Raw genomic sequence first — 27,375 nt, forward strand, 5'->3', positions numbered from 1 at the left:
ACACAAAGGCATGGATATGTGCCTTTGGTGGTGGCAAGCCACACTTTGGAACATACTGTAAATATACCTGGCCAATTCCTTTTTGTAAAAAATTGATTGCCCAGAAAAAAACATTTAATACTGGTTCACATCCCTTAAAAATGTGCACATTTTGGAGGCTTCTTAAAATTGGTATCTCCACATAATTCTTTTCAAAATATTTTCCATTTGTGTGATGACAATTATTATCATTCCCGTGGTTTCCAGTTTATAGGAATGAGCGCTATCGCTCGGATCCCAGAATGCACCACCCACAGAGAGGTAGCAATACATTTGGGGAAGCCCCAAGGTTTGCAGAAGGAAAGGAACTGAAAGCAGGGAAGGGGAGAACCCAACACAGCACCAAGGACTCAGTGACCACTGAATGCTGACTGACTATTGAGAGAGGATGGAAAACTGGATGGAAGGAGAAAGCAATGGAGCATCTTGGGTGAACAGCATTGGCTGACTGATGGAAACACTGTACAAGAGCAGCCTACATTGCAAAATTGTGTTGCAGGTCACATTTGCTATTCCTGTTATTTTTCACACTTCAACTGTCTCTCTGACAATAGAGTAACTAAAATGCTAAATAGTTAAGAATTATTTAAGACAACCAGAAAATGTCGACTACAAGGGAAAATATTGCTATTGGCTTCAAAGTTAATATCCCCACCTTTAAATGATATTCAAAATATCTCAAACCAGGAAGATGCTGCCCATCATGATTCATATCCAGACAGTAGCTGAATGCTAAATATTAGCAATAAACTTTCTGAAGTCTTAGTGCCATCTCAGCAAATTTCCCAGCTAATATATAGTGTAGTCTTTTTTCCTTTTGATTTATTATCATCTGTATTCTTTCCCAATATACCCAGATGTTTCAATAATGCAATTTGCTGAAAGACAAGTACAGTGGTACCTTGCAAGACGAATGCCTTGCTAGACGAAAAACTCGCTAGACGAAAAGCATTTGCTAACGAAAGGTTGACTCGCAAGACGAATTTCCCTATGGCCGCAACTCGCAAAACGAAAACGTTTCTGACTCCTTACTGTAATGTGCTTCAAGATATACAATTATATAGCAAATTGGTATGGAAACGAAGGCTAGAACGCAAGTGACGAAAGATGTGCTGTGAATTTCATGGATAACAAATTTAACATGCCTACTGTGTGGTGGTAAGGGAGGTCTCATTTCTCTTTCTCCATTGCATTCTTAAGTAACTGTCCAGCACACCTTCTTTGTATTGTCTGGGGTCTGTTAACATTTACTTCAGACAATTAAGTCTGTTATGAATAGTTTGCAAGGCACTTTAACCACATCTGGTCAAAACCTTATGTGACAAGTGTCTCTTATGTACTTGTCCTTATACATAAATATTAAAAGGATACTAAAAATGGGGTGGGGGAAAACTTCAGGACATCCTTGGGAACCATATGTAACACAAAAAACTTTTGCAAAATTGACTATACTTACTTCTCACCGAAAAACTTCTTCCAGAATTCTGCAGCATCAGCTTTTGTGATACGAAAGTTGTCACCCTGGAACTGACCATTAGGGAAGATTGCCTTGATTTCTGCAAGCATGTGACTGAAGATGAGGGACAGCTTTGTGAGATTTCGCCTTTCAATGAAATAAAACAGGGGGTAAACTAAGCAAAATATACCAAAGAAGTCTTGTTTGAAAGGAAAACGAAGACCAGAATTTCAAAAATTCAAAAAGCAACATTTGTCCTATGTTTTCTTATTTTTAAGACCACATTCATACCACAATTAAACAGTGCTTTAGGAAACATTTGCTAAATAATAATGCCACTTCTTGGGTACATTTTAAGGTATTTAAATAAAAACAAAAGCCATATATTAAATTTGATAAATTGTTTATGTAGATTCAAAAATCTTCAGTAAGGGAAGTTACTGCACTTTAAAAGGTGAAATATAGCTGTATTCAATGCAGTTGTTTCATAAAACTGTTGAGGTTATGTCATAAGAAACAGCAGAAATTGATAGCTGTATTGTTACAAAACAATGATTCAAGCAGCCACTGCAGGCAATCAGCACCATATAAGAGAAGATTTGTAAGACATAGTAAGACAAAGGAAAACAACTTGTTGATACGTATTGATTGATATTCAGGGAAATCAACTGGTTTTACAAAAGTAAGTGGAATTTATTTTAAACCACACATTAAGTTATTCCAAGGGCAAAACTGCTTTTCACAAGGTTCTTTCTAACATAACGGCAAATTATTTAATGTACGCAGAACATTAAATTTCACATTCCTTCCTGCAGAGGCACAGCTTTCTTTCAAATAAAAATGAAACATGTCCCAGGTGTACAAAAAGAAATGCAGGCAAAAAGACTTTACTAGCCCATCTACTAATGTCCACATGCATGTCAGAAGTCAGATAGTGAGCCTGAAGCGCTACTGTACTTGCTTTGATAAAAACTGCTAATTGTCTTAGGCAAGTAGCAAATTACAAGGTTGGCCTTGACCTCAGCTTTTCAACAGCCTGCAGTTTTCAGTGATTAACACACAGGGAAGCTTCACAGACTTGTATTTTTCAATGTACATAGTACTTTACACGCAGTAACATTAGCAAGGAAACAGAAAAATTCTGACCCCAGGGAGCACAGTCAAAATTTGGGAACCATTCAGAAATTGGAAAAGCAAGGTTGACAATTTAATGTCCCATGATGACTTTGAGTGATGTTACATTGGGGGTATTGTGATTAATTAAAGTGACAGGCAGCTCACAGACCCAGACCGTGAACAGGGAGGCCCAAGGCTGGCATCAGTGAGACCCTGACAGATGGCCAATGATGCCTCTCCTGTGTGCGTTCGAACATATATTTCTCTCCAAACTAGCACACTTTTCTTACTCAAAGTAGTCTGTGGTATGTCATTGATATTTGAAGTGTATGTATTATTAACTTGTAGTGTTCTTCCTTTTCATTCTTGTGTAAATTCTATTCTTTAATAAAGTATGTATTTTTTTAAAAAAGTAATCTTGGTCCACTAACAAAAGGAAAAGTGCTAAGACACGTCCTAAACAATGCTTGTATCAAAAACTCAATATCGATGAAATATGTTACTACCTAGGAAATGTTATGGAGCTGCCTGAGCCCCAAAGGCAAATTCAATGCACATATTCTGGTAATACTCAAAACTGTGTCTGACAATATCCAATTGTAAACCAAAACCCAACCCTCCAATTCAGTAATTGTCATACCAAACTGAGCAACAGTATCTTCAAAGCTGCCCAAATCAATGAAGTTTGGAAATATTTGATCCATCATCTTGATTCAAAAGGGTATCCAATGGCTTCCAAACACAGACCCAAATCTGCTCCTCTAGCTTGGGAACTGTTGTATCAAAATGGGAGATAGTATCTTCAAAAGTATCGAAATTGGTGCCATTTGTAAAGGTTTGGCCCACTGTTTTGATTCAAAATGGTATCCAGTGGTTTCAAAATGCAGACAAAAACAGCTCCTCTATCCTGGGAACCGTCTGTGTGACAATACATCAAGAGGCACCCAAGTGCATAAAGGGCAAACTACTTTCCAAAATATATAGTAGATAAACAACATAATTAAACAACTTAGTTAAACTCAGTTAGAAAAGGGGTGGGAAACAATGGTGGTGAATAAGTGATATCAGTGACTAGATCTTCAGCCTATGTAAGCACAAAACAACTATTTCTAAATGTCAACTGTGGCATGTCCTGACCCGCTCTAACAGCTAGAATTTCCCCCCAAAGTGTGTAACCATCATCTCCTACTTGTAGATGAAAACCACTGCATCTTGTTTGTAACCTCAGCAGATAAGATAAATGATTTGTTATCTTTCCCCTGCCAACCTCTTAATATTGTATCTTTAATATTCTACTCTAGGCTAAACTTACCCAGTTTCTTTAGCTCTTTTAAGCTCTTTTTAGCATTTGCCTTTGTAACATTTATAGTCTTTTAGAACTCGTCTACTATATTGTTTCCAATTTGACAACAATATCCACAGCTCCACGTGCTATTCCAGATGTAGTCATAATTTGAAAGGATGCTCTTTTCCTTCCTTGTAATACCCCACCCCAAGCACTAGAAACTCCAATGAAACACAGATGAAAATGTATCTGCATGCACAGACCCTAGAACAAGTGCTTCTCATCAGACCATAAGCCAAGCTGGTACTCAAGAGAGGGGAGGAGACTTCAGAGTGGGAGAAAGGACAACTCCCCCCCACCCCAAACCTGTTTGTCCAGAAATCAAAGAGGGGCAGTTATTCAGCTTCAACACAGCTCTTGATACCTATCTTTAATATTCAGCCACATCAATTTCACTGCCCTGTCTACATAATGCATTTTAGCAACACATAACCTTAATATGCCAATAAAGTACAGTGGTACCTTGGTTTACAAACTTAATCCATTCCAGAAGTCTGTTCTTAAAATGAAACCGTTCTTAAACCAAGGCGCACTTTCCCTAATGAGGCTGCCCGCTGCCCTTCCACCGTTAGGATTCTGTTCTTAGACTGAGGTAAAGTTTGCAAAGTTGGACACTACTTCCGGTTTTGCGGAGTTTGTAAACTGAATCGTTCATAAACAGGACTGTTCTTAAACTGAGGCACCACTGTATATTGGATGCAATTCAAGGAACCCTACAGAGAACATACATCTAGGGGCAACAGCTTTCAGCATGCAATCACTTTCCTTTAGTCCTGGTGTTGTTTGCAGCTTAGCTTTTGAAGCAGACAAATATAACAGGTTCTCTTTAAATACCTTCTTCCCAGCTTCTAGTTCTGGTCAGGATGGGACTCACATCCATCCTCCCTTCTCCACTGAGTCAGGTGTTGTCTGTGTGTATTACCTGCAGCAGCTCTGCACTGACCAACTAAATCATTTTATTTCACCCTACTACAACCACAACCTGAAATAATATACCTGTATTGTGGGCAGGAAGGAGGAGAGCACCAACATACATGAATAAATATCTTTAAAATACTTTAAATAAGGTATCTGCAACAAAATGGCCCTGTGTGTTCAAGCCTTCAATAAAAGGGTTCATGTTCAATACACAAGCCATTCTGGAATTCATAGGGTAGAGTGGGGAACCCCAGGAGGGTCAAAAGGCCAGTTTTTCTTCTCACCCTCTCCTAACCTGTAAATGGATTCTCAAGTGGCTTCTGTGGCCCGGAGTTACTATCCTCTAGCTTAGGCAGGTTTGAGAGCTACAGGTGTTCCTGGACTGGAATAGATGGACTTCAGTTGGATGCAGCGTCTCCACCCCCATCGTCCAGCCCGGACACTGAGGTCCAGCACCGAGGGCCTTCTGGCAGTTCCCTCGCTGCGAGAAGTGAGGTTACAGGGAACCAGGCAGAGGGCCTTCTCGGTGGTGGCGCCTGCCCTGTGGAATGCCCTCCCAGCAGATGTCAAGGCAATAAGCAGTTATTTTACTTTTAAAAGACAACTGAAGGCGGCCATGTTTAGGGAAGTTTTTAATGCTTGATGCTGTGTTGTTTTTAATATTCGGTTGAAAGCAACCCAGAGTGCCTGGGAAACCCAGCCAGATGGGCGGGGTATAAATAATAATAAATAATAATAAATAATAATAAATTATTATTATTATTATTATTATTATTATTATTATTATTATTATTATTATTATTATTATTTGCTCTGGTAACCTGCTTAGATTACTGTAATGTGCTCTTTTGTGGGGCTGGCCTAAAAGTCTGGAGGCTGCAGCTAGTGCAGAATATGAATGCTTGGTTGGTAAGTGGGTCAGCCTTATGGGATCATGTGTCAGCAATCCTGAATCATGCACTGGGTATGCAATTGTATTTAAATGTTTTAAATGTTCTAAATGTTTTCAAATATGTTTTTATTTTATTTTAAATTGCATTTTTTTATCATTTCAATGTTTGCTTCCTTCCCTGGGCTCCTTTGAGTGGAAAGGCAGGATACAAATTAATACTAGTAAAATAAAATAAAATGTAGCTGCAATGAGGCAGAAGCAAAAAGAACAGAAACAGAACTATCTAACTGCAAAAGTCTAGTTAAATAAATATATTTTAAGGAGGTACCAAAATACCATCAGAGATGGTGCCTGTCTATTTTTTTTAACTGTGTGAGTGTGTGTGTGTATAAAACAAGTACTACAGATTACATTTAACTTTCTAATGAAATAATGGGTTCTTAATGCAACTCAGTATTTTGATTTATATATCATGGAAGACACATATGTCTTACAAAGCTTCAGGACCAAAATCCCACTATTCTTTACTATTTTCACCTGTATGTTTCCCATCTTCACACATATGAAGTGCTCTGTCTTTTCTTAATATCATTCTGAAGACTTCAAAAGTGAAAGGAAAAAATAGAGCAAGTTTTCCTTTCATCATAAGCATCTTGTTGAATACTGCTCTTCAGTAATGAGCTTGCAGCACTGATTAAAGTGGAAAATAGTAGTTTTGTTTCTTTTCATAAAGCTGAAAGGAAAACCCTCCTACACTCTCCTTCTCAAGATTGAATCCCCACTTTGTTGCTCAAGCATCTTGCTCACATTATGGAACCTTTTTTACAGATACAGAGTCTCCCACACAACTTCTCACAACACTAATTTCTTATAAGCCATATTACTCAATGCAAGACTGGAGAGAAGGCCTGATCTTCCCATGAGACTATGGGCATTTTCATTAAGGTATTGGTATGAGTCATACAACTAAGATAATCCAAACTCAGCGCAAGCATTCAGCTCAGTAACATTGCTGGGCATTTGGTCTCTAGCATGTCAAATTGTAATTGGCCAGCATAAGCCACTACCTCTGAGCCACTCACCTTCTTCTTAAATAACCAAAGGAAATAAGACAGGAAATTGATTATCAATAGACTGCAACCTGTTTAACTGTGGGCATTAGTCATACAAGTATAGTGGTGCCCCGCTAGACGAATGCCTCGCTAGACGAAAAACTCACTAGATGAACGGCATTCGTCTAGCGGAAGCTGCCCCACAAGACGAAAAAGTCATTGGGGCTGCTTCGCAAGACGAAAAATTTTCGTCTTTTTTTTCCGTTTAGCGGAGCGCGGCTGTCATTGCCGCTTCGCTAGACGAAAAAACCGCTAGACGAAAAATTTGTAGAACGAATTATTTTCGTCTAGCGGGGCACCACCGTATATAATCAGACACAGGTCTACATACTGCGAAAGTATTTAGCTTGATTGTTAAATGATGTGCTACTTGAGACTGCCTACCAACTTTAAATATTCATATGCAACAAATATTCCACTTTTTGCAAATCATGATTAAAGCTTTGAATAAGGCACTTGCTTTATTTCCACTTCACTAATCTCCTATAATAAACAACTTCTTCTTCTTCTTCTTCCTCTTCTTCTTCTTCTTCTTGCATTCCAAAGTGAACATGTCAAAAACAAAATTTTCCAAGCACTAAATTTGTTTGGGATGAATATCTATATATTCCATTTACCAGGAGTATCAATGTATTCACAGTGCCAGAGCCAATACAGCTGACTAAGCAGTTCCCAACATCTTGATTTCCTGACTATTATGAAAATGGTTCAGGTACGAGTCTTCAAACTCACAAGGTACACCTGTAGTGTCTACTGTTGAAAGGACAAACTATACCAGAACTCAAGTGAAATATAAGTGTAAACTGCAATATGCTACCAATACCTGTAATTTAATAATAACAACAACAACAACAACAATAATAATTTATTTGTACCCTGCCCATCTGGTTGGGTTTCCCCAGCCACTCTGGGCGGCTTCCAACAGAGATTAAAATACATGAAAATATCACACATTAAAAACTTCCCTGAACAGGGCTGCCTTCAGATGTCTTCTGAATGTAAGGTACAGTAGTTGTTTATCTCTCTGACATGAGATGAGAGGGCGTTCCACAGGGCGGGCGCCACTACCGAGAAGGCCCTCTGCCTGGTTCCCTGTAGCTTTGCTTCTTGCAGTGAGGGAACCGCCAGAAGGCCCTCAGCGTTGGACCTCAGTGTCCGGGCAGAACGATGGGGGTGGAGACGCTCCTTCAGGTATACTGGGCCAAGAACATTTAGGACTTTAAAGGTCAACACCAACACTTTGAATTGTGCTCGGAAACGTACTGGGAGCCAATGTAGGTCTTTCAGGACCGGTGTTATATGGCCTCGGCAGCCGCACCCAGTCACCAGTCTAGCTGCCGCATTCTGGATTAGTTGTAGTTTCCGGGTCACCTTCAAAGGTAGCCCCACCAGAGCATGCACCACTCTGGCGAGACAGGTAGGGTCTTAGCCTGCGTACCAGATGGAGCTGGTAGACAGCTGCCCTGGATACAGGACTGACCTGTGTCTCCATGGATACCTGTGAGTCCAAAATGACTCCCAGGCTGCACACCTGGTCCTTCAGGGGCACAGTTGCCCCATTCAGGACCAGGGAGTCCTCCACACCCGCCCGTCCCCTGTCCCCCAAGAACAGTACTTCTGTCTTGTCAGGATTCAACCTCAATCCATTAACCGCCATCCATCCTCCAACCGCCTCCAAGCACTCACACAGGACCTTCACTGCCTTCACTTGTTCAGATTTAAAAGAGAGGTAGAGCTGGGTATTTAAGTCAGTATGACCATTTTTCTTCTGAAAGCTGCAGTGCATTATATTCCCTAACACTGAGTCATTCCTCAGATTCAAAAGCCCACAAATGGAGTGTATAAATGAGTTACATCAGATGCTTAAGATGGAAGAAATAACGACTAGAGAAAAAGCTACAAGAAATGTATGCAGGTAATTAGAAATTCCACTGCAGTAGGAATCCCATGTCCAACCACAAATTATATGTCTATGAAAAAATATTCTGTGGGCTTGCAGAATGCTCACACTCTTCATTTGTTCAAAATGCTGCTACTGCTGAATTTGCATTTTGCTAATCAGGCCTGAGTGCTCGCTGGAAGGAGAGATCCTGAAGCTTTGGCCACCTCATGAGAAGAGAAGACTCCCTGGAAAAGACCCTGATGTTGGGAAAGATGGAGGGCACAAGGAGAAGGGGACGACAGAGGACAAGATGGTTGGACAGTGTTCCTGAAGCTACCAACATGAGTCTGACCAAACTGCGGGAGGCAGTGGAAGACAGGAATACCTGGCGTGCTCTGGTCCATGGAGTCACAAAGAGTCGGACACGACTAAACGACTAAAAAACAACAAAGCCATTCCTCCCTATCATTCACCTGCAGTGGAGTTGCTTCCAAAAACGTCACTTTTCCAGTTTAAGATTTCAGAAACCTGTATAGGCTTGATACACTTATCTTCACACTACAGGTCTATACTGCTAAGACCCAAATACATTCCACTAATTTGTTCTAGGAAAGGTTTTTTGTTTTATTATTTTAAATATATGTATCTTTAAAGAACCCACTGAATTCCCACTGAATTCAATGGACTTACCTGGGAGTAAATCCTATTGCACTAAATAAGAGTTTCTTCTGAGACATGCACCTAGTTGTGCTGTTATGCTATCAAAGGGAACAAAATGTTTGGATCTCTACATGCAATGAAAGGCAAATTCTATATACACATACGGCAAATTCCTCAATAATGTTTCAACTTGGACCAGGATCCAAAGAGCCCTACACTGGTATGGAAGCACTTGTATGTACCTATGGAATAACTGCCAGTTTTCCTTTCCAGCTGCAGCTCCTCACAACTTGACGAACACCACACACAGTACATTTCCAGCCTTTTGTGTTCAACAGAAAACAGAAACAAAAACCTATAGCACAGACCATTTTGCTGTGTTTCCCTACAGAAGAGAAACTACAAAATCCACCATACAGATGCATCAGCAGGTGTATATCTAACAGGAATGGGGGTTGGTTGCCTTGCTTATGCTTATGTTATTAGTATCTCAGCATATATTAAGGAGAAAAATCTAAGCACAATCTGCTTGACAGTGGAATGGTGATGGACTCTTCTTTAAGCAGAGGTTGGATGGCCATCTATCATGTGTGCTTGAGTTGAGATTTCTGCAATGTAGGGAGTTGGACTAGATGACCCTTGGGGTCTCTTCTAACTCTACAATTCTATGATGCCAAACATAAAAGGAATGCATACATTCCATACAGATACAGTACAGAACATGGGGTGGGGTGAGCAGGGACAGGAAAAAGAAAATCATTAAGTTCTTAGCAGTAAGACTAACTTAATGTACTGTATTTAATTTATGCTGCCTATCTTTAAGGTTCCCCCAATCCAAATGTTATCAACTGCTCTAAAACATAAAAGCAATACTCATTTATTAAGTTTAATTGAAGATTGGATACATTTTGATTGGCTTAAGGCACTTTAGAGGAGGCACTGTTGGTGATTATTTGCACTGCAGACCTTAAAGCATTTACTGTTCTAACCACTGAGAGAAGGAACTAGACCTAGTGATTTTATTCATTGCTCATTGCTTCTGCACTGCAAAAACAGTAGTTTACTGGTACTCTTAATAGCTAACTTGGAGGGGAAAGGGTTTAACTCCACAAGCACATTATTATTTATTGCTCTTATCATAGAACAATGATTAGGCAGTTTGTAACATAACCAGATTACACACTATTTGGCATCAGAAGGATCACTGTTTGCAAACAATGTGGTGCTTTTAGAAAGAAAAAATATAGTTTGGGATACATGAACAACAGGGATAATGCAAACATTTATAGGCGACCACCTCTCATCTGGATACCAACTGAGTCAACAATGAACTATATCACTAAAAGTCTCTGATCAGCACTGATTTTATTATGAAGCTCTGAAAGCCATTACTGTTCATTTTTCACAGTATTAATTAATAGGATTAAAAGTAAAAGATCAATACCATTAGGATGTTGCTTCCTTTTCATATTTCAAATAAAATCTGTGTCTACTCTAATGTTAAGGCAGCATGCAAACAGCTTCTCTGGAACAAGGATGGAGAAATGTGACCCTCCAGATGTTGACGATTTATCATGCTGGCTAGATCCCCAAAACTGGAGGCCCACAAATCCCCTGTCCCAGATTAAACTGACACACACTCATGAAATTTTGACAAAATGCTAACACAAAATACATAATAAAAACAAAAACCAACAACACCCCCAACATGATCTGCGAAACATACACCAGGAAGAATCCGAGCCACTGCGCATTGCATCAGCCAGTTTTTGAACACTTCTCAAAGGCACATGCAGAACACGCTGCAATAGTAACATCTGGAAATAGCCAAGGCATGCAACATTATGACCAGATCTGTCTTCTCCAAGAACGGGTGTAGCAGGTACAATAGCCAAAGCAGAACAAAAGCACTCCTGGCTACAGCAGTCACCTGGGCATCCAGAAGCACACTCAAACTGCAAACCTGATCTTCTAATCTACAGGGAGTGCCACTCCATCTAGAACAGTATTTACTCCCAATCCACATCAACTTGTCTACTGGCCATCAATACCTCTCTCTTGTCTGGATTGAGCTTCCACTTGTTAGCCATCTACAGTCCATCACTGCACCAGGCAATGGTTAAAAGGTTCTATAATCACCCGTGTGTTCCTCCATTGTTGTTTAAGTCCTCTTCCTAAGCATTTCATTAAATAACCAAGGAACAGAGCTCAATACAATGAGCAGGGGCACTTGGGAGTTATCCTATCAACCAATCCAGGTCATCTTCCCATTCCACAGATCAACCAGGGATTTTGTGGGATTGTCAGATGAATTGGCTGACCTCCATGTTTTCAGATAAGAATCATTTCCTATTTTCTCTTTTATCAAACTCTAACAGCAACTAAGTATGCTTAAATTAGCAGTTTTAAGAAGTACATTTTAACATTAGAATGCACATAAAGCACTCAGGCAATAACTTCATCACTGCAGTATGCCTGGACTTAAGGAGGTTTTGATTTGTTTTTGTCATAGGCTGCCAGAATATATTTCTGAAAAAGACAGCAATGTGCCACATCAAAGTACTTCCTCCTTTAAAAAAAATCTACCATGCTTTCATATTTCTAATTAAGACATTCTGTTCTGAAAAACTGTTCAAATAAGCAACATTAAGTTACAACAAAACACAGCTTAGGGATATTTATTCACCAGTTTGAGCTCTCCTTTGTCATGAATTGTAAAGTACACAAAGGATTAGCCATACCTATTTTAAAAACATTAGCCTGTTCGCTTTAACAGGGAAATGATTTGTGTGACAATAGGAAGTAAACTGAGAATCACTGGCCAAGTTCAGACATAACAAGCCAACCACAGAACCTCATGCTTCTAGTTACGTATGTCACTGGTCCAGTTCCCTCCCCCTTTGTATGGAAGGGACAAAGATCTAAAGCTTTCACTAACAGTAACAAACTGTAGTTTCTTGCTGTTTCCAAGTGGCAAATGGTAATTTATTCAACTAATTTTATTAATAAGCAAGGAAACTTCAAAACTCCTCTTACTGAACACAAATAAGGGGGAGCAAGCTTGACTGAGCATACGCCAGCTCACCCATGTGGCAATACATGGTATGTTATTACATCTGAACTGAGTCACTAACACTGAGTAAGAAGAGGTCCTTCATGAAGAAGACAGTGTTCATCCACCCGCTCAAAGAAACTGAAGACCCAGATCAGTATACTACTCACTTATGTTTCCACTGCTTCTTGGTTTTAGTAAAGGTAAAGGTAAAGGGACCCCTGGCCGTTAGGTCTAGTCGTGGATGACTCTGGGGTTGCGGCGCTCATCTCACTTTACTGGCCGAGGGAGCCGGCGTACAGCTTCCGGGTCATGTGACCAGCATGACTAAGCCGCTTCTGGCAAACCAGAGCAATGCACGGAAATGCTGTTTACCTTCCCACTGGAGTGGTACCTATTTATCTACTTGCACTTTGATGTGCTTTTGAACTGCTAGGTGGGCATGAGCAGGGACCGAGCAGTGGGAGCTCACACCGTCACGGGGATTCGAGCCCCTGACCTTCTGATCAGCAAGCCCTAGGCTCTGTGGTTTAACTCACAGCGCCACCCACGTCCCTGGTTTTAGTAGTTGCTCTCTAATATGGAGGCAGAAGTGGGACTTGCTATACACACACACACACACACACACACACACACTGTTCCTATTCAGTGTTCATGCTGGGCAACCACTTCTTCTTTCAAGATACAGGCCACTCCCCAATTACACGCGTTTGGCATGCATATGAACCCTTTTGCACACTGTTTTTGGCACGAAAAGGAAGCGAGATAGAATAGGGCAGGCTTAAGCGCATCCCACTGATGAGTACGGTGCCTCGGAATGCAACCCCTAAACAAATGGGGAGTTGCCTGTACTCCATTTCGTTCCTCCTCTTTCTTGATTTTCCACCCCCACTCCAGCAAGACACTGAGCATCTTTACATTTCATTAGGTTGGGTTGCGGTGTTAGGGTTGTTGTTTTTTCTACTTCTGTAAATGTCCAGGTTCACTGAGAATGCTTATTACCTGCCTCTTGTTGTTTCCCAAAGCTGGATTTATAAGAAGTACAATCCAATGCAAGTTTAGCGAGAAGCAAGTCTGGATTCAATGGGATTTATTCCCTACTAAGTATGTTTCGGATAGCAACCTACATCATCTATTTCCATTTGAATTTTACTTGGCATCATTCAATGATGCATACATTCAAATGCAACACCACATGGTACTAGCCACAGTTATTATAAAAAAAAATATCCACTCTTACCTGTGTTTTGAAGTGACATTTTCCTCTGCATCTGACATTACATGGGATCTACAACTGTGTAAGGATTTTATAAAGAAAGGGGAGGAAGAGGAATGTCCCTGTCAAATGCAAAGTAGCATGACTAGCTATTTGCAGCTGGGCCTATTAAAGTCAACAACAGAACCACACTTGAGAATGAAAGAGTATCATAAGCAATACTATTTTACTATGCTCTTTAACACACACTCAAAAGTTCACACATAAACTCTTTATGGCTGCATTTGTTTTAAGTCAGAAATGAAGAAAATCCTTTCCATAGTTTAAAAAGTTTTGAGACATTAATTTCCATTTGAATCTTCCACCCATGCTTAACATCCACTTGCCTTCCTTAAAAAAGAAAAAAGAAAAAAGCATCCCTTCACTCTTGCATGATTCCTTCACAAAGCAACATTCTTAATTATTATATTCTTCTACTTACTACTTTCTCATGCACATATAAAACTTAACTTGCTCAGAAAATAATTTCACTCAAATCAATATATCAAGTAGCTTTTCTTGCCACTAGGATTCAAGACTAAAATGCCTATTATTAATGCCTAGACTTTTAAATAAATGTTGAGCGCCATGACACAACTTTGGCAGGATCTGTACAGGCCACAAAGGACATGAAAGATGAACAAATAAAATCAGAAATAAAAAAACTTCCAATAAGTACTTTTCACTGTGTGTGTTTGCAACAGTGATTAAGTCAGATTTTTTGGTGTACCATGAACACTGCAGAATTGTTCCTGCCCTGGAGTGGGATAAACTAAGAAACATTAGCTTCCTGTTACTTTCAAAACCAGGAATCATGTTTTTTCCCTAACTATCCATGATAGCTATCCCTATGCCTTGGTTGTTGCTGGCTTGCCAATTATACAACAAACCATAATTTCTGGTTCAAATATAATGGGAAGCTAAGGCTTCCTGGTTTTCTACAACAGAGAAAGAATGTTGGGGCTGTGCATCTCAACATGCTGCTTGTTCACAAGAAACCATGATAAGCCAGAATGATTGCCTTATTATTAAGTATGATTATCGTTACCAACACCTTACCTCATGAAACCAGGAAAACAAGTGCCACATTAATATTTTGGAAGTGTTAACAAATCCAGCACCAAACTCACATTGGCCACAAAGCATCTCCAAAACTATTTTACATAAATATTGAATGGAACTACCTCCATTCCACTTTCAGATTTCCAAATGCATAAGCAGGATCACCAACATGCCTCCCAAAGGAAGACATACACCCAAGAGTCCTTTCCTGGTACCCGCAGGGTCCCTCTCAGCATTGAAATTAGACTTGAATATGCATTCTATTGAAACCAATAGAATAGGGTGCAGTGTGTGCTTGATTGCAGAGTGTGTTTGAACCCATAGCTGTTTCTCCAGTTTGCATATATGCCCATAGGCCCAAAAAGATTGGTAACCCTGCTGTTAGTTTATATGAGTCATGAAAGTAAGCCTCCAACTCTGACACTCCAAAGAGGCTATATTCCTATACAATATGAACTGTACATAAAAAGTAAAACTTCATAAGAAAACAGTTGCATCAGAAGTTCACTTAAAAGTTATGAATACTATGGAAATAAAAAAATGCAATGAGTTGACCTTCAGGACACTGTTTTCAGAAAATAAACATTATGTCCTCAATTAGTTAAGTATCCAAATACTGCTGAAATATACAAATAAAGTTGTGCTAGAATTGGCCATGACCAATTGGCCAAACAAAATTTTCTTACCTGTCCTGTGATTGCTCTTCATACATCCTCTCTTTCCCCTCTTTAAAAAGTCTTATAGCCCGTTTTGATTTTTTCATGAGACTGTCAATATAGATTTTAAAATATTCATTTTCACTGAGTTGTGCAAGTTTCTGGTTGTCGTCATACTTGCTCAATATAAGTCGCAAGTGTTGATAGGTATCTGGTAAAATGTCAAGTATATAAGGTGGGCTGTTTTTCAACTGAAGTTTGGGGTTCTGACACAGTCTCACCTAGAACCAAAGAACAATTAAATTTCAGGTGAATGATAAATTATCTAAATGGATAAAACTTTACTGCATATCAAAGACAGCACCTGGAAGCATATATTTAATCCAAAACATTGCATATTGTCCCAAGCAATCCTAGCTTTGCTGACAAAACAAGAACCCATTTGGTCAGGAATGCGCTGCAGACATTTGTAGCATGGAAGAACATAAAATAGCTCATTTCAAACATAAAGGAAAACAACAGCTTTCACACTCCCTTCTCCCACCTCTTCTTTCATGCCTGCAAGGAAATCCAATCTCGATTAGAAAACTAAGAATACCACATGATGTCCAAACTTGGGGGATTGAAAAGATGGTTTGATCCTGGTTCAGATGTCACATGGAAACATGGCTAGTTCAAAATCAAGAACAAATGCTTTCTATTTCCTGGTGGATATGAAAGAAAAGAAGAGGAGTGCATGCCCACCCAATCCCCTCTGCAGCTTATTCTTATACTGGGAAACGATTTCCTGTTACCTCTGAACTGATTCAAGTTGTCAAATAAGACTGAAAAATAGAAATCCCAAGCAACAATTGGAAGCAGTGTCCAAGACCAAAGTCTGAGTTGTATATCAAGTGAAGTGAGTAACAGAACTACAGAACACATAACTGATGCCATGTTAATGACATTAAAATTTAGGAGGAAACTGAATAGTCTAAATATTTAGCAGTCTTTTAAGGTTGTTCTCACTACCGGTGTGACTAAGTATATTTATGAGGCAATAGCTGACGATGTCACACTATGAAGGAAAGGAGCTACCAATCACGGAATGAGAGCTGTACTCATATAAGTTCAGCTCTTACTTCATTCAAGGTGCAACAATGCTGGATGCTATCCACTGTTGACAAAAACTTCAATAAAGATTTTAGTGTTATAAACATGTGAAAAGCTATCAACAGCAGGAATGCATAAACTACTGAAATCAATACAACTTTTTATTTTTAAAAAAACCCCATTGTTAATTCTACATCCTATGAGGATGGTCCAACACCAGAAATATATAATAAGCAAGAAATCATCAACTAATGCAATAAAGAAACTGACCAATTCAACTGTAGCTTAGTTACCAATTACAAACATGCTCCAAACTGAGGAAACATTTATTCTTGTAGTAAGTGTTTATTAACTTTTACTGGTTGGATTTTTCTTTTCTAGTAAGTTTGCAGTGCTTTAAGTAATATGTAATTAAACAAAAACATGCATGTAACAAGTGATAAATTATTTTCCTGACTACAACAAAATTATGCAGGAAATAAATATTTGGCCAGTTAAAATGTTAGCAAGGGTCAAATATCTGGTTCAGTGAAATTACAATATTGAGCTTTTGAGGGAGAAGAACCACAATATTTGAAGCTGCAAGCACCTGCTTCAGACATTAAGAGCACTGAGAGCGCCTGACCAGGCTCTATGAGATCTTAGTTCCAGGCCAGTGTGCTGTAGTGGTTAGAGTGGAAGACCAAGGTTCAAATACCCACAGAGCCACAAAAGCCCACTGGGTAACCTTGAACCACTCACAATATCTCTCAGCCTAACCTACATCACAGTGTTAAACGGAGGGGAGGGAGTGCATGTGCCACCTTATAGTAATAATAATAGTATAGTCATACCTCTGGTTGCAAACGTGATCCGTGCGGCACGTTCGCAACCCACAGCATTCGTAGCCTGAAGTGCTGTGTCTGCATATGCACGTGACGCGATTCGCCGCTTCTGCGCATGCGCCGAAACCCGGAAGTAACCCGTTCCAGTACTTCCGGGTTCGGCGTGGTCCGCACAACCCGCAGCATCCGTAACCCAAGGTATGACTGTAATAACAGGGCCTCTGAAGTATTCTACCTTAAATCATTCTTCCACCCAAACTGAAAATGCTAAGTCATTGCTGCAGAAATGTAAACGGATTGAAGCACTTACCGGTACTTCATCTACTAACAAAATACTCAGCAGCAACCCAGTCATAGATAATACACTCTCAGAGCTCCATTTCTAACTTTTAAGTGTGAAATTTGAACACACAACTCCAACAGCTTAATCCCCCCACCTGCATTTCTATTAAAAAGAGGAAGAAAACAAACTGATCCAGGCTGAACGACAGCTGGCAAGCATCATATTACTTAAGTCAATGAAATAAAATAGCTTCACTAGAAGTTAAACATCACCTCATATGAATTGCAACTTATCACAACTAACCCAATTCGGGGGGGGGGGGGGGATTCTACTCATGACACAAAACGGTGACAACACTCTCTGTTCAGGTTTATGACATAAATAAAATAATGCACCCTTAGCACAGGAAACATTAATGTGCTTACACCCATTATGCTGCTTCCTCATTATTACAAAAAAAGTAACAATACCACGAATTGGCCCAGAAAGATTTCTGTGTTACACCATTGAAAGTGCAGTTGTTTGCCTCATGAAAAATACCTTAACTGGCTATGCTGGATTACTTAGAAGCAACTTTCACTTTGGGAAAGAACTTCTAACCACACCGAAGACAATAATCGAAGGGACGCGGGTGGCGCTGAGTGTTAAACCAGACAGCCTAGGGCTTGCTGATCAGAAGGTCGGCGGTTCGAATCCCTGTGATGGGGTGAGCTCCCGTCGCTCGGTCCCTGCTCCTGCCCACCTAGCAGTTCGAAAGCATATCAAAGTGCAAGTAGATAAATAGGTACCGCTCCAGCGGGAAGGTAAACGACGTTTCTGTGCGCTGCTCTGGTTCGCCAGAAGCAGCTTAGTCATGCTGGCCACATGACCCGGAAGCTGTATGCAGCCTGCTCCCTCGGCCTGTAATGCGAGATGAGCGCCACAACCCCAGAGTTGGACACAACTGGACCTGATGGTCATGGGTCCCTTTACCTTTAAGACAGTAATCCAAAACTACTCAGCTGAGTAACTTTTCATAAGCTGAGTAACTTCTGCACCATCTGAAAATGACTACTTCTAATAGCAGCTACAAAACATTTGAAAATATAATGGAAAAATTGCTAAATAAACAAGTATCTCTCTCTCTCACCATTTTCCCAGGACCGGGACGCAAGGTGGCATACACAGATAAAAAAAGAAACTGAAAACATATAAGGATAAAAGTTAAAAGTAATTGAACTATTATTTTAATTAGGTGGCCCATTCTCATGTAAATTGACCAAAGTTTGGTTCAAAATCTGTATTTTCTGAATTTGTAGAAATACTTATTTCAAAGAAATATCAGAGAAAAGGAATGGGGGGAGGGGGGAGAAACTCAAACACCGTCAGTGAGAGCAAAAAAAACCAACACACCTTACCCTTGCAAGTGGGGAGGAAATAATAAGCAGTAAGGAGTCACTAGAGAAGCTTTTCCTTGCTCATTAAGAGATGTGACATAGTTAAGAAGGACTTGCTTGCATCAACAGCAAACAAACTTGACCTGAACTCAAGTTCTCCTCCATTAGTAGTATTACCAGGGTAATTAATAAAAACTGTGCAGGGGATTTTTTAAAGGATTTAAAACAGGCAAAATGTGCCATCATTTAATACAAGAGATAGTGCCACTGTTATTATCCAAACTGACTTGAGGTAACTTAAAACACAACAGCAAAGTAAACCAACTAGATTGCATACTGGTGAAACACAGGGCAACCATCAGCACTGTACATCATTATTTTCACCCAGGCATCTATTCTTTTTGCTGCTTCACAGTCAGATACACTGTACCACTGTTGTTTGTTCACACCTTTGCTTATTCCCCAACCCCTGGGACATGAATATCTGATGGTCCCTACCTTGGCCTAATTCCAGTAGGAGACTGTGTTTCCCACTGTGGACACTACAGAATATTTAAAGAAGAGTAGCTGGAGGAGGCACAGCAGCAGCAACAATATCTGAGCACTATGGGATTGGATATTTTACATCATACCCTAGTCAAGTCATTGGTCTATCCAGTTTAGAAACTGAGATATGAAAGCTAGGAGCTAAATTGCACCTTAAACCTAGGTTATGGGCGCAACTACAGAATATCTAGGCAAACTTTTTTATAACAAAAATACAAAACTGAAAATTAATGAACTGCAGCTAAAATCTTATGTTCATTTTTCACATGGTCTAGTCCTCATCTGAAGACTTCAAAAAACAAAGCCATGCTATTCCCCTGCCTGCCTGCCTGCCTAATATTCTTAAGAGTCTGGAAGTGGGGAGGTAGAAAAAGATCCTCCTTTCCTTTCACTCTGCAGACAAGCCCTGGATTCGCCCTACACTCCCTTTCCTTCATTTAAATATATCTTTTTGGCACCAAAATTAACACATATTTAAGGCTTATACAACTCATGGCAGAGGTACCCACCTTGAGTGTTCAGTTCGCAAACCTAAGACTTAAGGATCCCCCAATGATCCCACTCCAAAATTTGTGAGAGTGTGAGGTAGATAACTGGCTATTGTATTTCAAATTAAAAGCACATAATACATTAAAAGTACACTAAACAAGACAACTTAAACCTAAACAAAACATGTTGGGTTTAAAAGAAAAGGAAGTTCTTAGGTCCCCAATCCATGCACGTTTTATTTGGGAGGAAGCCCCATTAAACTTGGTTGGGATTTACTTCCAAGTAACAGTGGCAATTTTAATCTGAAATCTTAGGCGCAGACGCAGTACTGCAACCTGAACTCAGAAACTGTTCGCATTTATGAAATTCCCTGTCACAAAAACGCGCCTAGAACAATGGGCATTTCGAATGCTGGGTTTATCTAGTTCTATCTAGATAGCTCTTCAGTCTTTCAGGCAGGGGGTATTCTGACCCCTACCTGGAAAGGCCAGGGATAGAACCAGGAATTCTCTGTGTGCAAAGCAGATGGTCTACCACTGAGCTGTAGCCATTTCCTATTCTTACACTGTGTGTTAGCTTTCTTTTATTGTCCTCCAGCCTGGAGGCCAGATGTCAAGCAGAAATGCAAGATATAAATATTTTAAATAAACAAACGAAACATCCATGTGGCTTTTCAAACTGTAATTTGCTTCTCCTATGAAGTGTATGCAATTTGTTTATTTCACATTATACAGTTCTACATTTGCCATCCATATAGATTTATATTGTCTGACATGCAGAACGTAGCACTGGACACAAATTTACTGAATCCGATCGAATTCAGGCAGCACAGTCAAAATGCCCATTACCTTCTGCTTACATAATAAGGTACTGAAACTAACAATAATTTGTGTAGCTTCCAAGAGTTCAAAATACTACCACCAAAGTTGTCTAGGGATGTTTATCTCCACCACCATCACCACCAAAAAAGAGCAGTAACATCTTAAGTGGTTGTGTTACCATCTCTTAGGACACAGGATACCACACCATTCCTGCAAGGAATTATTAATAGCTTGTTTTAACAGACTTTTATTACATCTCTCTTAATATGGAGCTATGGACAATAATCTGCCATTTTTGTTATGAAACGCTTGGAGTGAAATATACTGTATACAGAAAAACTGCATAGTAACTATTTAGATATTTAAAAGATAAACCATCATTTTAATTTGTATACTTATTTTTGTAGAATATGCAACAAACTTGTGCTTATCTATCAGGTCATCTGGACGATAAATAACAGGCTTTTAAATACAGCTCCAAACCAGAGCAGCCTTTGGCACTATGCGACTGAAAATGAACCATGGCAAGCCTCATGTGCCACACATATGGGAAGGAGTTTAAAAGCTTCCACTTTCAGTTCTGTAAAACCTGGTGTGCCCATTACCTAAAGCAGTGGTGGTTTTGGGGGGGGGGGGTAGCTTAATCTAACTATATTTGGAGCAAACGTGATTCTGCTTTTTCTTAACTAAGCATTGGTAGAATAAGCCAAATTTCCCCAAATTTGGCATAAAGGCCTCATTTGCAACACATGCTATGTGCAGGACCACATAAACGTGGATTCCTACAGAGAAACTTGCAGCCACAGCCACTTTACTCCTCCTTGCAATGAGCCTCTGGCTGATTAACATTCTATGCTATTTTAAATGTGTTTCGGGGTGCTGGTGGTTTGTTTTATTTTATATTTCATGTTTTCATTTTGTATTTTTACACTGGAATCTCCTTGGGAAGGGCAGTATACAAATTTAATGAAGAAGAAGAATACTAAGATGCAGGTTAGTATGCTTAAACTCTCTCCCCACTAAGCACATGCTATAGCTAGGAGAAAGCTTAAACACAAGCCTGGGTTTGGACAACCTACTAAACCAAACACTTACCAGTACTAAGCTCAATGTGCCAGCAAAAAGTCCTGGAGATGACCAAAGCGGCTGTGAATTCTTATTTGGGAGCCCATGCATTTATGTGACCCCAGGAAGCCACAGTTCTGTTTACCATACTGTGCAAGCCAACCTAATGATCTTACTCAAAACAAAAAAATAGAACTTGGGGGGGGGGTTATAAGGGTTACCATGGCTTATGGCTGAGTGTTACAATGGTACTTGGGCCAGTTAAACTCTAATCACAAAAACAACTTCATCATATTGAGCAGTCTCTGGTATTTTCCTCCACGGAATTCTGTTGCAAGAACTACATTGCAGGATCAAATCATAAGCTGCATTTAAAATCAATTTCAGAAATGCTTTTACAATCTAGTATTTATTTTAACTATGAAAAAACATCCCTTTGCCATCTGCTAACACAAAAGATGGCTGAATGGAGTTTGTTCAAATGCATCCTCTCCACTACAAGTACCAAATATTCAACTCTAGATACAAATAACAGGATACTAACATCATGACATCATCCTGTCTGGTATACTTTAATTTAATCTGGAGATAAAATGTGATTAACTGACAAAAGCTTAAATGGGATACATTAAGATCCAACTGAGGACACTTAACCAATGGAAGAGGGGGGTGGGGGAAGGTATAGCATGTAGACTTCCTAAAGCCTTCTATCAAACAGACCCTATACTCTCGTGGGCAAAAACAATGGCTTGGGCCCTAAAATAAGTTAACTTAAATAAGTCAATTTGTGACAATCCCCTTGTCACTGTTGGCAGGGGAGTCCTCTGGAAAAGACAGAGGGATGAGGAAACTTTTCTTCATGAACTTCCATAAATTAAAGGGATACAAGCCATTGTAGAAAGGCTTTGAAAAATCAAGCAGTACAGTGGTACCTCTAGATGCGAACGGGATCCATTCTGGAGCCCCGTTTGTATCCTGAGGAGTCCGCAACCCGCAGCGCCGCTTCTGTGCATGCGCGGGTCACGATTCGGCGCGCGATGTCATTTGGCGCGTCTGCGCATGCGTGACCCGCTGAACCAGGAAGTAACCCGTTCTGTTACTTCCAGGTTTGGCGCGTTCGTAACCCTTGCCGTTCGCAACCCGCAGCGAACGCGACACGAGATGCGACTGTAATGATGTAAACAATGAGATCTTTCATAGTTTGCATAGTAACTGAAACAAGAAAACAACATTAGAAAGCTTTCCGAGATTTAGACCTAATACCACTTAGAGAAGAAATCTCAGGTTACATCCCTACATCTGATGAATACTGCTAACAATTTTACATTCCAAGTGCTATACCTGTAGTACTGAATACCAGTTATAAGGCATTATAGAAATTATGTCCAAATTAAACCATACATAGACAACTTAACAGTACATTAATTTTAGACCTGAATAACAGTATCTTTCTGCCATTCAGAACACACCTGCTAAAGTCTATACCCACAAGGCAACTTCCTGTTCTCCTAGATTACAGCTATAGCACACAGACAGAAGTACTGTAACTAAATCTGGGCTCACTTACAGCTGTATGGATAAGGCCACTGTAATGAAACACAGTATTTAGCCATTCTATAAACTGATATGTTAATACTGGTCATTCATACTACTTTTGAAGTGTCAGCAAATCAGTGCTTAGGATGGGGCAACAATTGCTGCTTCAGAGAAACACCTTAAGTATGATGTTACTATAGCCAAATACGCAAGTGTAATTCAGTAAATTAATCAGTCTACTTCACCACTAACTGTACTTATATCCCAGACAACTGTGATTGTTTCCATTATACATTTGTTTAGCACTACCAGTTTGCTATATAAATAGGATAGAGGTAGCATGCCAAGGCGGCTTGCTATTTAAAGTTATAAACCTAAAAAAAAAAAAAAACTTACTTGGACATCAGTCCCACTGAAATCAGATAAATATGGTTTGCAAGATTGGCAAGATAAAGCTGTGAGGAAGTAACAATGCTAGATATAGAAACAATGCACAAGGGATAAATGAACCTAGGTTCACAAGGGGCAACTAAAAAAAATAATCCTCATTTTCCTCCAGGAAGGCTTTTGAGAAGAAACGTGAATGTAAAAAAAGGAAATGTTAAAAATGAAATCTTAATTTAATAGAAACATGTTAAAAGCAAAAAAAATCTATATCTTTAAACTGAATACATTAAAAAAAACTTGACCCTTGGGATAAAGACATTTCTGGAACTCAAACAGCACAATAAGGAATGTCTATATTATCATGGCCTCAATGTATGTCACAAAACAAAGATCCACAGAGTCTGTAGAGATGTCTGCTTTGTGTTATGGATTGAGCAGCCCAACTAACTATTTTTTACTCAAGTTCTACTGAATCCAACAGGAGCTACTCTGGAAAGCATGGCCACAGATCAATGGTAGAGCACATGTTTGTTATGCAGAATATTTCAGATATGATCCCTGACATTTCTAGTTAGAAGGCTTATATAGCAAATGAAGTGAAAGACTCCACCTGAAAAAAGTCTAGAGAGCTATTGCAGACAGGAATGGACTAAATTGACAAATAGTATGAACTGTTATAAGGTAGACATGAACAGGTATAAGATGTTAAGTCTCAAGTAATGTCCATAGCACTGCAGCCTAAGAAATGCAGTTTTCACAGTTCTCACATTATGGATTTTGTACTGTATCAAGCAGGCACAAAAGTGTAACTCCAGAAAGAAAAGAGGGTTGATGATCAACTTACATAGCATAAATTATGGAAAATCTATAGGATATCTAAACTGAGACTAAAGTAACTTACCCTAATCAGGTAGGTAGGTAGATAAGGTATTACAGGCACACACTTTAGCCTAAATTACTGCCATAGTTTTAGCAGTAGTAGTGACCTTTAAAGTTGTTCTGAAATCTCAAGGCTGGCAACACATACAATCAGAACTTGAGTTCCAAAGAAGGTTATTTCTAGACTTCAACACCAGGAATCAAATGTGTGACTTTTATGCAATACATTAGTCTTGAATTCCAAGTTAAGGCTTGATAATAATTGTAAAAGGCTTAAGAATCAGTTGTGGCTATTTAAGCGTCTTCATGGAGACATTTACTGCTTGACAAATGAAAGTTCTATAGCTCTCTCAATAAACGTTTACTTCAAAGTTGTAAGAATTCCATCTAGTTATATGCAATAATATTATTTACCTATATAGAAACTTCATATATTCATTGTAGGTGAAATACCAACCATAAAGCTATGAGTAAAGAGTATTTTTTTTGTTTTAAGAATTTAATGCCAACTGATGTTGCTTGTTCAATTGTGAAGGATTAAAAAGGAAGCCATCAATCATCCTCATAGCCAATGCTACACACTTAATTAAATATCTGTCCTGTTGCCTTAGTAATGAACCATATTTTTCTGCAGTGAGAAAAGGAATGTTGCATACAACTTAGTAGAAGTTACAATGACTAATACGTGCTAACTATTCTACAGCAATATTTAACAAAATAAGTGATTCCGGTTCAGATACAGGTTAACAAATAATTTTTGAGTTGTACACCATGCCTCCATGGTAAGCAGCTCTCCAATAACTATTCAAGAAATCACATAATACATTTTAAGGAACCATTAAAATTGAAAGCCAAGGCAGTTAAGTTTGGTTCATTCCTATGAGAGAAAGCAGAGGGTTTTTTCCCCCTTAAACTGCATATTGAACTGCATGTATGATTAATCTAAGAGTGCTTCACAACTTGATTACCTTAACTGAAGTTTCATTTTCAAGAAGATATTGTAACATCATGCTCCAGTGGGGAACCAAAGAACATTTGGTTCACAGAAAACATATTCACAAACCAGAAATCTCTACTATTTAAAGGACGGTGCTTATCAAAAGGTACATTTAAAACAAATGTATTTTTCCCTCTTCTGTTTTTAAGGAGAAAACATGAGCCAAGGTTAAATGGGGATCTGCCATGAATCTGAAAACACTCACTCTTTCCAAACAAGGACACAAACTGATCTGACCATACATGTACACATATAAATACTGTTGACTATTTTCTGGTACAAGGACTCAGCTGACAGACTCACCACTTTATCCATTAATTTCCAAGTTTTTTCTACAGTCCTGCGATCAGCAGCTGCTTGCTTGGGGGGGCCAACTGCATCCTGAATAGCATCAATAAAGCCCAGAATACGCCCTTTGCGGGGGTTTCCTCCTCGGCCACCTGGGTTCCGGCCGTTGAGGGAATTGGCCATCTGGGATCTTAATGTTGTAAGAAAAAGAAGAGTAATGTATAATGTCATGAAATTTCCTCACCCAAACTGACACACACATCCCACCTTCAGCTAATCACCAAAGGGCGAACACACAGTATAGTGAAAGACCAGGTTAACTTTTGATTATAAGCCCCCCTCCCATGGTAACTTTTAGTCAGAAGGAAATGATCTTTGATGGCTCACGTCATACAGAGTCACTGATGGTACCTTAGCACAACTTATGGAAAATATACCACCTTAACAATCTTACAAAAAAAAAACCCACATCACTCATTTTACCCATCAACTTCCTTAATACCTTCAAAATTTAAAGTCACTGGTGAGCAGTGTTAAACACTCTCCTCCGTTTTTTAAGTTCATGATTGTCTCCCCCCTACATGCTCTCACAGATAAATGGTTAATTGTCCACACATGGTTTGCAAGGGCCACACAACACTCAATACCCAACCAAGGCACTGGTTGTTGTTTTTTTTCAAGTGGCAAGTTCTCATACAGCAAGCCTGGGTGGGGTGGGAATTTAAAACAAATAAATACAATAAAATCTCTTATGCTAGCAACATTCCTAGATACATTCAATATACCTACAAGTAAGCAACCTGGAGCGATATTTGCAGATATGTATTCTTAAAAAGTGTGGTTTTTAAGGGGGGGAGAAGAGGTGAAAAAAGGAAAATCCAAAGGAAAACGTTGCTAGTTTTTGTAGATCCCAACTCTCTCCAAGGTCAGTTTCAAGCAGCAGCGAAGTCCCCCCGCCACCTCACGGGGAATGTCGGAAGGGTCGGAGGTTAAGAAAGAGGACCCCCAAGAAACAGCCCCTGACGAGTCTCTCTGGCCCCCTCACTTTGTTCCCTCTTCCCGGAGCCTCCCGTCCTCCTTCAGGCACACGCCATCCCTCGGCGCAGCCCGCCGTATTAAATCCCAGCAGTTTTCCTGGTTCCGGTTGCTCGTCGGGCGCTTTCTGTCCCTCGCAGCAGCAGAAGCGGCGGCCCCCGCCGCCGCCGCCGCCCGGCACTCTCCCTTCCTCGAAGCCTCGTCCCCCGCCCGGAGCCTCAGGGGCGAGGACTGCAGCAGCAGCACAGCCAACAAAGAGGACGGGACGCCGCTCCCCACCACAGTCTGTGCCGTCGCTGGGGCTCCGCGGGG

At 39.8% G+C, this 27,375-nt stretch overlaps 1 protein-coding gene across 4 annotated transcripts in view; it reads right to left on the minus strand.

Moving 5' to 3' along the window:
* The window catches only part of CBLB (Cbl proto-oncogene B), a 55,004-nt gene extending 28,121 nt beyond the window's left edge, over nt 1-26,883 (minus strand). For 2 of the 4 annotated variants that reach the window (XM_033146680.1, XM_033146678.1), the window contains exons 1-4: nt 26,818-26,883; nt 26,044-26,218; nt 15,476-15,726; nt 1,496-1,642 (exon numbers count right to left, since the gene is read on the minus strand). In XM_033146680.1, coding sequence (XP_033002571.1) covers nt 1,496-1,642; nt 15,476-15,726; nt 26,044-26,211 — 566 coding nt within the window. In that variant the 5' untranslated portion in view covers nt 26,212-26,218; nt 26,818-26,883. Of the gene's footprint in view, nt 1-1,495; nt 1,643-15,475; nt 15,727-26,043; nt 26,219-26,813 lie in introns of those variants that run through there. The other 2 variants (XM_033146677.1, XM_033146679.1) reach the window with 2 other exon arrangements.
* Nucleotides 26,884-27,375: the final 492 nt, after the last annotated feature.

The sequence above is a fragment of the Lacerta agilis genome, chromosome 4 (assembly GCF_009819535.1).
Source record: "Lacerta agilis isolate rLacAgi1 chromosome 4, rLacAgi1.pri, whole genome shotgun sequence".
Lineage (NCBI taxonomy): Eukaryota > Metazoa > Chordata > Lepidosauria > Squamata > Lacertidae > Lacerta > Lacerta agilis.